Source organism: Pelophylax lessonae (genome assembly GCF_965119305.1).
Source record: "Pelophylax lessonae genome assembly, chromosome: 11".
Classification (NCBI taxonomy): Eukaryota; Metazoa; Chordata; class Amphibia; order Anura; family Ranidae; genus Pelophylax; species Pelophylax lessonae.
The window spans coordinates 71,018,698-71,031,450 of NC_138778.1; the positions used below are offsets into that span (position 1 = coordinate 71,018,698).

General features: G+C 43.2%; 1 protein-coding gene across 2 annotated transcripts in view; it reads right to left on the reverse strand.

Annotated features, from left to right (window-relative positions):
• The window catches only part of LOC309567307 (phosphatidylinositol 5-phosphate 4-kinase type-2 beta), a 176,666-nt gene that overhangs the window by 64,601 nt on the left and 99,312 nt on the right, over positions 1 to 12,753 (reverse strand). Inside the window, exon 7 of one of the 2 annotated variants that reach the window (XM_082272716.1) lies at positions 9,406 to 9,519. The exons of the other annotated variant lie outside the window; for it this stretch is intronic. Within the exon in view, the coding sequence (XP_082128842.1) occupies positions 9,406 to 9,519 (114 nt within the window). The remainder of the gene's footprint in view (positions 1 to 9,405; positions 9,520 to 12,753) is intronic. 2 annotated transcript variants of the gene reach the window in all.

Genomic DNA, 12,753 nt, shown 5'->3' on the forward strand with positions numbered 1-12,753 from the left:
CACCTCAGAGAAAATAATTATACGGTAAGACAAAAATCCAGTTTTCTCTTTCATTCACTGAGACACAGCTTCAAGTCTTCAGACCATTGGGATGTCCCAAAGCAGTGTTAATATGAGGGGTGGGAAAAAACACAGCAAACGCAGAATTCCCAACAAGGCTAAACATAGCCAACCAGTTAACAACAGGAACTCAACTAGGAATAACTGGAGCTCAAAACACCAGGAACAAATTGCACCCTCAAGAAGCAGAAGCCTCTGCAACTGCAGCCTGCAAAACTTTGCAGCCAAAGATGCAAGTACATCCACCTTATAAAACTTTGTGAATGTGTGTAGAGATGACCATGTAGCCACCTTGCACACCTGAACCACTGACTCCTGATGACGGAAGGCCCAGGAAGCACTAAGCGCCCTCGTAGAATGCACTTTAACAGAAAAAGGAGGAAGCTGACACTTAATGGAATAGGCTTGCACCTTCGTCTGCCTGATCCACTTGGAAATGGTCGCAGCAGATGCGGCCTGCCCCTTACAAGGTCCATCCGTAAGAACAAAGAAAGAATCGGATTTTCAATATGGTTCAGTCACCGCCAGGTACACCTGAATCGCCCTTACCACATCTAAGGAATGTAAGACAATTTCCTTAGGATGTTTTGGCTTAGGACATATGGATGGTAACACAATATCTTCATTCAAATGAAACCCTGACAGCCTTATGAAGGAACGCCTGACAGGGTCGCAACACCACTTTGTCCCCAATAATTACCAGGTAAGGTGACGGACATGACAACGCAGCCAACTCCAACACCCTACATGCCGAAGAAATAGCGACTAAGGACACCTTCTGTGACAGAGAGCAGAGGAGGTTCTCCGATATTTTCAAAAGGAGGCTTTTGAAGCACAGACAAATACCAAATTGAGGTCCCACCGAGGCACCAGAGATCTCACCGGCGGCGCCAGATGGGGGAACACCTTGCACAAAAGTTTGAACCAAGGATTTTGCCGCCAAAAGCCTTTGGAAAAATTTGGCCAAATTGGAAATCTGGCCTTTGATGGTGCCCAGAGCGAAACATTGATCTACACCTAGTTGTAGAAACTAACAGGCGAGACACAGAAAAGGAACAGTGAGAAACCGCCTGAGACTCACACCAAGTAATTTATGCCTTCCAGACTCTATGATAAAACCTGCTCCAGAGGCTCCATGACCATAAGTGGTTAATCGAAAAACCGCGGTGCTCAGAATTTTTTTTTTTTTGCAGGGGAAAAAAAAAAAAAACGGAAGACACCCTACCCCAGTGCACCGCTGGGGCACCACAAGAATCAGCGCACCCACGGCTCTGCATACAACAGAGGAAGGATAGCGTACCCCCAGAGAATCACCATCCGAGCTGGAGAGCGCCAAAATGGTCTGCCACACTGCTAGAAAGAGGAAATGCCTACCAGACACTGGAGGCTCCCCCCAGCCCAGCATCACATCAGACTACAAAAAATGGCTGCCGTTAAACTCTATGGGGAAACCAAATGGCCACTGAAGCCGGGAATAAAGAACCCACGGCAAAATGGCAGAACCACGCAGCACTGCACGGTAACCTGGACCCCAGGGAAGCACGCAGACCCCAGGAGGGGACCACCTCCCCTGCAGTACCCAGGTACGGACACACCCACTACTTCTCGGGCCTAGCACCATATAAGTCCCCCCATCCAAAAGCACCCATTCCCCAGGGGAGGGAGCAGATGAAGGCACCTACACCCTACACAGGGGAAACCCCTCTAAGGAGAAGGGGGGGAGGGGGGGAGTATGAGGGCATCCCCAGGAGTGGCCCGCGATCACTCCAACAATTGGGAGGGGGGGGCACTACTCACCATACCACGGTCACCAGGTGGGCGCTATTCCCAGCAGTCCACCGCGCCATCTTAGAATGGGGTGCTGCAGCCTGAGGTACGCTGCGACTTTGATAGTGACTGCTGTAGTGACCAGGGCTATTCAACCTTGCAAGGTGTTTCACTTGCCGGCCAGCCCCCGTCCGGTGGGGCTATGTCGCGGCCAGCCCCCGTCCGGTGGGGCTATGTCGCGGCCAGCCCCCGTCCGGTGGGGCTATGTCGCGGCCAACCTAGCGGAGCTAATAGTTGGGTCGTGCTTGCAGGCCAGACTGGGAAGACCGTAAGGATCTAGGATATCCAGTGCATCGTCCAGTCCAGCTATTGATTGTAGTTCACACAGGAACAAAAATAAAAATAAAAAGTAAAAAATGTAATTTAAAAAAGGAAAAAAATGCCAGGGCCACAGATCCCAGCAGACAGCCAGGTCCTTACTCCTGACAAGACAGAAAAAACTGGAGTCCTACAGCAGGAAGTGATGGTATACCCTCTGGGATTGCCCCAGAGGCCTAACCAAAAAGGTTTCCGCCTAGTCCTACTCCTGAAGAGAGACTGCATAAAGCCCAATGGTCTGAAGACTTGAAGCTGTGTCCGTCATTTAACAAAAGAGAAAAATAAACACTATGTGAAAAACAGACTGTCCACAGACTGATCAATCTGTAAAGAATATCAATATTTTGACAAAAAAGTGCATATAGTGCAACATATAACATCCTAATTATCTATACACGGATCAATCCATGAGTGAACGATCAATCTTCGATCGATTATATTCCTAAAATCTTATTCATTAACCACTTAAGCCCCGGAGGATTTGGCTGCTAAAGGACCAGGGTTTTTTTTGCGATTTTTTACTGCGTGACTTTAACGGACAATTGCGCGGTCGTGCGACGCTGTACCTAAACGAATTTGACGTCCTTTTTTTCCCACAAACAGAGCTTTCTTTTGGTGGTATTTGATCACCTGTGCGATTTTTTGATCACGCGCTATAAACAAAAAAAGAGCGTAAATTTTGCAAAAATAACAATATTTTTCACATTTTTTTATATGAAATTCCCCCCCAAAAAAAGTAAAAATCAAAATTTAACATTTTTCGGCCAATTTGTTTTATGCTACCTATGTTTGGTAAAAAAAAAAAAAAAAAAAAAAAAAAAAAAAAAAAAAAAAAAAAAATCGCAAAAAGCGTATTTTGATTGGTTTGCGCAAAAGTTATCGCGTTTACTAACAAAGGGAAAGATTTTTGTCATTTTTGGTGTTTTTTTTTTTTTTAACGCGTAATGGCGGCGATCTGCGATTTTTTTTTTTTCGGTACTGCGACATTGCGGCGGACAGATCGGACCCTTGACTGACATTTTTGACACTTTTGGGGGTACCAGTGACATTACTGCAGTAATCAGTGCTATACATATGCACTGTTACTGCAAAAATGACACTGGCAGGGAAGGGGTTAACTTTATTGGACAGGGAGGGGTTAAGTGTGTCCTAACTGTGCAGGGACATTCCTATTGGTGTAAAAGCAAAGATCAACCGTTCTACATAGTAGAACGGACAGATCTTCACTTTTACACAGGGAGAACTGACAGGCAGCTTGTTTACACAAGCCGCTCTTTCTCCCTTCACAGGAGCGATCGCAGTGTGACTGGCGGACATCGAGTCCGCCGGTCACACGCACTGACTTGTCTGTGAACAAGCCGCGGCGGGCGCCCACCCGCGATAGGCTCGCAAGTCAGTGACAGGCGAGTGACGTACCGATACGTCACTCTGCCTGGCCGGGGCTGACCGCCGCAGTATATAGTCGTGCGGCGGTCGGCAACCGGTTAAGATGCAAGTGCAAACTGTCCATGCAGTGACCAACCTGTAAAAGAATGACCGACCTTTAATTGCAAATATACAGTGTTCATAAACAGTGTCCAAAATAGTTAACTCCTGTGAGGAAAGATTTTCCCCTATAAAGTGAACTCCAACACCTCCAATCGTGTGCAAACAAATCAACAAGCCTCTTACCGGAATTAATTGACCATTAAATGCAGCGTTGGTCAAATAGTGCTTCATATAAATAATGTCTCCAGTAGAAGCCAGGTTTTGATACTGCTCACCATCAGTAGGTACTCAAAGCCGATCAAAATGAAAGCACAATGCGGTTTTTTAGAAATAAACTGTTTTATTAAAAATAAAGTGTGCACTCACATTAAAAACCATTTCCTCTATCCAATCAGAACAGGCAGGTACTCAGAAGCTAATCAAATTACCAGTAAACTGTGTGTGATCATGTGAAGTCGTGACCAATTGCACTTTATTTTTTCAAATCGCTTGAAGATTGAGTGTCACTCACAGATTGGTCTGTGTATGGATAATTAGCACTCTACAGTGCCTTGCGAAAGTAACTTTGCGATCTTTTGCCACATTTCAGGCTTCAAAGATATAAAACTGTATTTTTTTGTGAAGAATCAACAAGTGGGAAACAATCATGAAGTGGAATTTATTGGATATTTCAAACTTTGTTAACAAATAAAAAACTGAAAAATTTGGCGTGCAAAATTATTCAGCCCCTTTACTTTTAGTGCAGCAAACTCTCTCCAGAAGTTCAGTGAGGATCTCTGAATGATCCAATGTTGACCTAAATGACTAATGATGATAAATAGAATCCACCTGTGTGTAATCAAGTCTCCGTATAAATGCACCTGCACTGTGATAGTCTCAGAGGTCCGTTTAAAGCGCAGAGAGCATCATGAAGAACAAGGAACACACCAGGCAGGTTCGAGATACTGTTGTGGAGAAGTTTAAAGCCGGATTTGGATACAAAAAAATTTCCCAAGCTTTAAACATCCCAAGGAGCACTGTGCAAGCGATAATATTGAAATGAAAGGAGTATCAGACCACTGCAAATCTATGAAGACCTGGCCGTCCCTCTAAACTTTCAGCTCACACAAGGAGAAGACTGATCAGAGATGCAGCCAAGTGGCCCATGATCACTCTGGATGAACTGCAGAGATCTACAACCAAGGTGGGAGACTCTGTCCATAGGACAACAATCAGTCGTATACTGCACAAATCTGGCCTTTATGGAAGAGTGGCAGGAAGAAAGCCATTTCTTAAAGATATCCTTAAAAAGTGTCGTTTAAAGTTTGCCACAAGCCACCTGGGAGACACACCAAACATGTGGAAGAAGGTGCTCTGGTCAGATGAAACCAAAATCGAACTTTTTGGCAACAGCTCATCACCCTGAACACACCATCCCCACTGTCAAACATGGTGGTGGCAGCACCATGGTTTGGGCCTGCTTTTCTTCAGCAGGGACAGGGAAGATGGTTAAAATTGATGAGAAGTTGGATGGAGCCAAATACAGGACCATTCTGGAAGAAAACCTGATGGAGTCTGCAAAAGACCTGAGACTGGGACGGAGATTTGTCTTCCAACAAGACAATGATTCAAAACATAAAACAAAATCTATAATGGAATGGTTCACAAATAAACATATCCAGGTGTTAGAATGGCCAAGTCAAAGTCCAGACCTGAATCCAATCAAGAATCTGTGGAAAGAACTGAAAACTGCTGTTCACAAACGCTCTCCATCCAACCTCACTGAGCTCGAGCTGTTTTGCAAGGAGGAATGGGCAAAAATTTCAGTCTCTCGATGTGCAAAACTGATAGAGACATACCCCAAGCGACTTACAGCTGTAATCGCAGCAAAAGGTGGCGCTACAAAGTATTAACTTAAGGGGGCTGAATAATTTTGCGCGCCCAATTTTTCAGTTTTTTATTTGTTAAAAAAGTTTGAAATATCCAATAAATTTCGTTCCACTTCATGATTGTGTCCCACTTGTTGATTCTTCACAAAAAATTAGTTTTAGATCTTTATGTTTGAAGCCTGAAATGTGGCAAAAGGTCGAAAAGTTCAAGGGGGCCGAATACATTCGCAAAGCACTGTACATGTTACACCTTGCACTATAAGCACTTGTTGTCAAAATTTGGATATTGCTTACAGATTGGCCTGTGTGCATGGACAGTTGTTTTTCACATAGTGTTCATCACAAATAAGATTTTTTTAATTATATTTAGGTTTTCAACAGTGTATGGGTATAGCGATACCATTTCTCCATTTTATATTTTTTATTTTGGTATTACCCACATTAATGTTGGCAGCTTTATTCATATAGCCCGGAATTCTGATGGTGTAGCACAAGAATAATTTGTGTTTTATTGGAGCTTAGAAATGGTACACTAGATTAAATTATTGTACAGGTCATACACAGAGGGAGGAGGGGATGGTCACATACAGAATGGCAGAATGGAGATGAAGGTGTTAATGTGCAGTTGTGCAGGATAGAGAGGTGTAAGGTTAATATACACTTCACATACAGAGACAGCATTTAGGTGTGTAGAAAGAGAAGGGATGGTGAAAGGATAAACACAATCTCACAGCCAGTGAAATTGAAGGAATGGATCTCCAACTGATGATTCACTATTTTTCCACTATTCAAAAATTACTACAATCTCTCTCCTCACAGCCATCACTAGGTGCTGAGCACACACAAAAAAAAAAAAAAAAAAAGTATTAATTTACCTCACTGTCAATACAGCTCATGGGATGTTGGACGCAAAAAGCAGGGCTCCTGTTTATCCTCCATGCAATTCAGTTGCACAAACTCAATGAAGTCCAACTACAATCCTTACTACACTTTATTCATTAATATTCAAAATCTCCAAATAAAGCAAACTAGATAGTACTGTAACATGTTTCTCACTAGAAAACAATGTAATCTTAGCTATGATTAAAGTGTTACTAAACCCAGTAATATAAAAAAAAAAAAAAAGTTCATCAGCCCCGCACTGCTTACAGCTTATAAATAATATATTTACATTAAAATACTGCAGCTATACACCTTGTTAGCTGATCTGTATACTGCGGTCAAGTGATACTCAGCAGGGTCCGTCCGAGTCCAGAGTGTTCATGTAGGAGGAGATTTCACTGCCTCTTGAAATCCCCTATAGCCTGCGTCCTCATGCTTTTATGGGAGGTGGAGCATCCATCAATCAAGATGCAACATCCCCCCAGTGTTCTGTAGTTACTGGGCATGGAGGAGGGAGGGACTAGGCTGTCATTTAGGATCTGTATACACGCCCACGTGTGATGTTAATACCATGTGAGCTGATTAGCTCCACTAAAACCAGGAAGCTTTCTTTCCAGTAATCGAAACCAAACTGAGCGTGCGCAGCTGAACTACACTTACTGTGTTTTATCTGAACTTGCCCAGAGTGAATGTGCAGGAGGGGGAGGATCTGTGCATACAGAATCACACAGCCTTTACACAATGCAGAAGATTAATTACTTAAGTTACACAGTGAGTATAACAAGCATGTTATTCTGCATCTATAGACCGATTTTACTGTTGTGGGTTTAGTAACACTTTAGGGCCTTGTAGCGTCAATATGTCAGCATTTTATTGGTGTAGTAGTAGATCTGAAATGAGGGGAGGCTCTGCTGATTTCTATCATCCAATCATGTGCAAGCAAAAATGTAATTTTTTGTCCCCCTCCGATCTACAGCGACTGTACTTCCAAAGCACACTTGCAGGGCACTTCTAGTGCACAGTGGGTTTGCCTTTAGTGTATTATGTGTAATATATATATATATATATATATATATATATATATATATATATATATATATATATATATATATATATATATATATACACACATATACATACATACACACACAGTTACATAGTAGGTGAGGTTGAATAAAGACAATAGTCCATCCAGTTCAACCTGTGTAGGTGTGTGTGGCTGTAATCATCTCACATAGCCCTTAATGTCCTGATCCTTGAGATGTAAGTCTAAGAGTCTTTTGAAAGCCACCATACTTCCCGCAGAAACCACCTCTTGTGGTAGAGAATTCCACAATCTTGTAGCCCTAACAGTAAAGAACCCCCCTCGTTGCCTGAGGTTAAAACGCTTCTCCTCTAATCGCATTGTATGTCCTCGAGTCCTCATGCAATCCCTTCGAATGAACAGCTTTTTTTCTAAGCTGAGATCCCCATTAAGATATTTATAAATTGCTATCATGTCCCCCCTCAGACGTCTCTTCTCCAGGGAGAATAAATCGAGCGATTGCAGACGCTCTTCATAGTTAAGGTCCTCCAATCCCCTTATCAGTTTAGTTGCCCTTCTCTGGACTCTCTCCAGCTGCAACACATCCCTCCTGAGGACTGGCGACCAGAACTGGACATAATACTCCAGATGCGGTCGGACCAGAGTTTTATAAAGTGGAAGGATTATAGTCTTATCTCTGGAATACATCCCTTTTTTTTATGCATGCTAATATTCTGCTGGCTTTGGCAGCTGCCGCTTGACATTGCATGCTGTTGCCTAATCTATCATCAACCAAGACTCCCAGATCCTTCTCCATTTTTCCACAAGGAAAAGAAGAGAAGGGCACACCGACCCCGGCGGAATTCCATTAGAGCATTAAATCGATAAAATGAGGCATCACACAATACTCACAAACGCATGTGGTGAATACGCATGTCAAATAACAGTATCGTCAAAAAGCCTTCAGGACTGTTGGAATGTTACAATGCTGCAGGGAGACCAGATGGTGTCCGTGATGGCTAAGAAGGACGCGTTTCAAGGGAGAACCCTCTTCCTCAGAGCCAAATTTGTTTTTTTGCTCCGAGGAAGAGGGTTCTCCCTTGAAACGAGTCAGCCTTAGCCCTCACGGACACCATCTGGTCTCCCTGCAGCATTGGAGCATCCAACAGTTCTGAAGGCTTTTTGTCATGCGTATTCACCACATGCGTTTGTGATTACGTGCAATACCTCATTTATCAATTTATAAATGTTATAATGGAATTGCACTAGGTTGGTGTGCCCTTCTCTTGTTTTCGTTTTCCTTTAGTACTTTTGGATGTACATGGTCCTGAGAGGGCAGCAAGACCCTAGGCGCTGTCAACAGTCTGAGACGTATCTTTTCCCTGAGCACAGCACCTGACTGCAGGAGACTGACTTTTTGCTTTAGAAAAGGGATACTGCCTGGGTTAACACTGCTGCGAATCTTGAGCAGTTTAGATGCGGTTAGGTAGCCCAAGAGTCGCATGTCTCTTGAATAGAATGGATATCTATGGTTCACATATCAGTGTTGCGATTTTGATGCGGGTAGAAAAAAAAAAAAAAGACACCTGTTCTTTGGTGCGGGTGTGATGCGAACTTCTATGGTTCAATGCAAATTTGTTTGCACATCCACACTGCAAATCACAACATAAATTGACACCTCACCCTGGACAGTAACCAACATCAAATTTACACCACATTGCAGAAGTGTGAACCCAGGCTAAAAGTTATTAAATCTACTTCTAGAAAATGGAAGCATATTGATTTATTGAATGGAAATATTGTGTTTTGATCTTTCCAAATTGTTGTAGCAATGGCTAGACTAATTGATACAAGGTATTTTGAGTTGACAGGCATGTTGCTGTTGGTCATTAACACATTCCAAAGTTACACTTTTTCAATAAAAGTGCCATCTCTCACCTCCACATCTTTTTTTAGCTTTTCAAGAAACATCTTCTTGTTCTCTTCACCTACATGCAATTTTTGTCCTTCGTTTAAGAAATCATTATCTTTTAATGTGGGCAGATCCTTGGCCTAAGGATTAAGCAAAAGTTAGAAAAATTCAGCATTAGTGATTTGTGAAAGTTAAAATTTAACTTGAAACAAAAGTGCCATTCTGAAAATCAGTTAACTAGTAATTTGCTTAAAAAAAGTAGGTAATTAAAATAAAATTTTAATTTTTGTACTCACTATACATTCTTCTCATAGATCATTGAAGTACCCAGCCATTGATGGATCAATCAAAATCAGTGGCTAATAGTTCCATCTGCAAGGGTACAATGCTAGTTACAAGTAAACCGCAGCTAAGGGGATGGCTGCATTTAGTGGTCTAGCCCCACAACTGCCAGAGAATCAGCGAGTAGCAGACGTTACAAAGAACCCAAACAACATTGGCAAACGGCCCAACAACACGAGGGGCGGGAGTGGCATTCCTAAACTCAGAAAAAATTTTATGGTGAATACAAAAATGTTATTTTTAGTAAAATTCCTCAAGGGCTAGAAATTTTGATCAATAGATCATACATAGCCACTGGGACATCCACCAGAAGTACCCATAATAAGGAACAAGTGCGTTTTCGGTAAAAATTCAGCCCACTGAAATTAATGAACCGCCCAACACAAATGTGAACCAATTTCTTGTACACAGGACAGTAAAACCACTCAGTTAAACTGCATTTTTACTACCCCCCAAACTGAATTCCATTTAGCTTAAGAGGCAGCAGCCAGGGTGGAACACATGTGGCCAAGGCTGAAAGTATACCACTGGTGAATGGTGCTGCACTAAAACCGCGTGCATTGTACACGGGTGGGAATTTATAAACCTATTACAAGACAATTTTATGGTACATTTTCTACAAACCACAACTACAGTGGGTATAGAAAATCACATTCTGCAGCCTGAAATGAAGACAGATTTTGTTTTATCCAGCTGTATTTACTAGTGCAACAGAATCCAAGTGAAAGATAGAACACCAATATGTCAGGAAAAAATAAAAAAAAATAGATTTTTGTAAGAACTTACCATGAAATCCTTTTCTCTGAAATTGTCCACGCCTTTGGGGGCTGTCCCAGCAGGCATAACCTCTGCTCTTCTCAGTTTGGTTGCAAGCAGTATTAGAAGAAAACCCCATAACTCAGAAATAGAGGGGTGGGTGCTGCTTCGATGAACTTCAGAGAACAGGATTTTACAGTAAGTTCTTATAAAAATCCAGTTTTCTCTATAGTTCATCAACAGACGCAGCTCTTCCTATTCATAGATTAATAGGGATGTCCCAAAGCAGTACTGTATATCATGAGGAGTGGGAACAGTACAGAAACAAAAAACTGAATTCCCCAATGGCTAAAGTAGCCAACCAGGTAAAATAGAGCTCAACCAGGAACAACTGGAGCTCACCCGGAAACAATGGAACCCTCAAAGAGAAACAAAAGGAATTCTCTCTTTAACTGCAGCCTGCAAAACTTTGCGGCCAAAAGAAGCATCTGCGGATGCCAACATATCTACCTTATAGAATTTAGTAAACATATGCACCGACGAACAAGTTGCTACCTAGCAAACTTGTAGCACCGACGTCTGATGGCAAAAAGCTCAAGAGACAATCAGCGCTCTCATAGAGTGAGCCTTCACTGGGAAAGGAGGAACCTGACCCTTCAGTGAATAGGCTTGTACCACCATCTGCCTGATCCATCTGGAAATGGTCGTAGTAGACACGGCCATACCCTTACGAGGTCCATCAAGAAGGACAAAGGGAGCGTCCAATTTTTTAAAGGACTCAGTGGTCTGTAAATAGACCCTGATCGCCGGAAGCACAGCCAAAGAATCCAAAGCATGCTTCATCAGATGCTGAGGTTTAAGACAAAGTGAAGGCAATACAATATCTTCATTCAGATGAAAATCAGAAACCACCTTAGGAAGGAACGACCGATTAAGTTAAAAAAATACCACCTTTTCTCTATGTACCACCAGATAAGGTGATCGGCAAGACAACGCCGCCAGTCAGACACTCTGTGGGCAGAAGTGATAGCCACCAAGAAGGCAACATTCTGAGGCAAGGACAGCAGCGAAAGCCCCCGAAGTCTTTGAAAAGGAGGCATTTGGAGAACAGATACCACCCATTGGGGGATGAAACGCGTCCGGGGGGGAAGGCGGAGCCATTGACGTCACCCGCTGCTGTTTGGAAATTTCGGCGAGGTTACCTGCAGGACCCCCCTGACATCGCTGTAATAGTACATGCTGTTTTTTATCAACTACCAAGTAAGAGGCTGTCTTTCTGTGTGCTTCATCAATAAAAGTTTTGTCAGTATCACACTATGGGCTTGCCCGATCTTATGTTCCCATTTACATGGTCTTGAGTGGAACTGGCGTCCAGAGCTCATCCAGGGATACTGTTGGCTTTGTGGATATGGAGTGACTGATCCATTGAGTCCGTCTTGGTAATGACCGTTCCTTGATTGCCCGGATGGTATACGCTTATGACATACAGGTTTAAGGTGAGAGGCCATTTCAGAAGATGGTGGTCGTGAGTGCACTAGCGCACCTGTTTCTTCTACCCAGGAGTGTGTGTCACCTTTTTTCCTCACGGGCATTGCATGGACTATTAGTTCTTCTTCTTTCATCATTTGAAGCTGCTTTATCTACATCATTCTGTTAGCGCTGCTCTATTTTGCATTTTACTTTGATACGGGAGTTGTTTTTTGTCCTGAGAATATAGCTGCTTTTATTTGATATTCAACATCCATTTGCGCTGATATAACCCCGAATTCTGTATTCCTCAACACCTGGCTTTCAACAGCCATGCCGTTAAAGACAGCGACTGTAAAGCAGGATGAAAGATTAGGCACTTAGACAGCAGATCTTCCCAGCGAGAAAGTCTCCAAGGAGCATCGGTGACCAACCTTGTCAGATCTGCGTACCAAGACCAGCAAGGGCAGTCTGGGGCCACCAGAATGACCAGAATTCCTTCCCCCCTATCCTGTGTAAAAGTCTCGGCAGGAGATGCAAAGTATGGAAAGCATAGCTCAGTCGGTACTGACCCCAAGGTGCCATCAGTGCATCTTTGGCGTCGGTCAGAGGATCCAGAGACCTGGCTACGAACCTCTGAACCGTCTAGGTGAGGCAAGAAGCAAACAAATTGATGATCTTGGGTCCCCCCCCCCCCCCAGGACACACAGGAGATGAAAAAGCCTCCAGGTGAGGGAACCACTCCCAAGGCCACCAAGGCACACTTGGTGCCCCCATGGAAATCACAATAAGCCACAGCTGCGGCATAG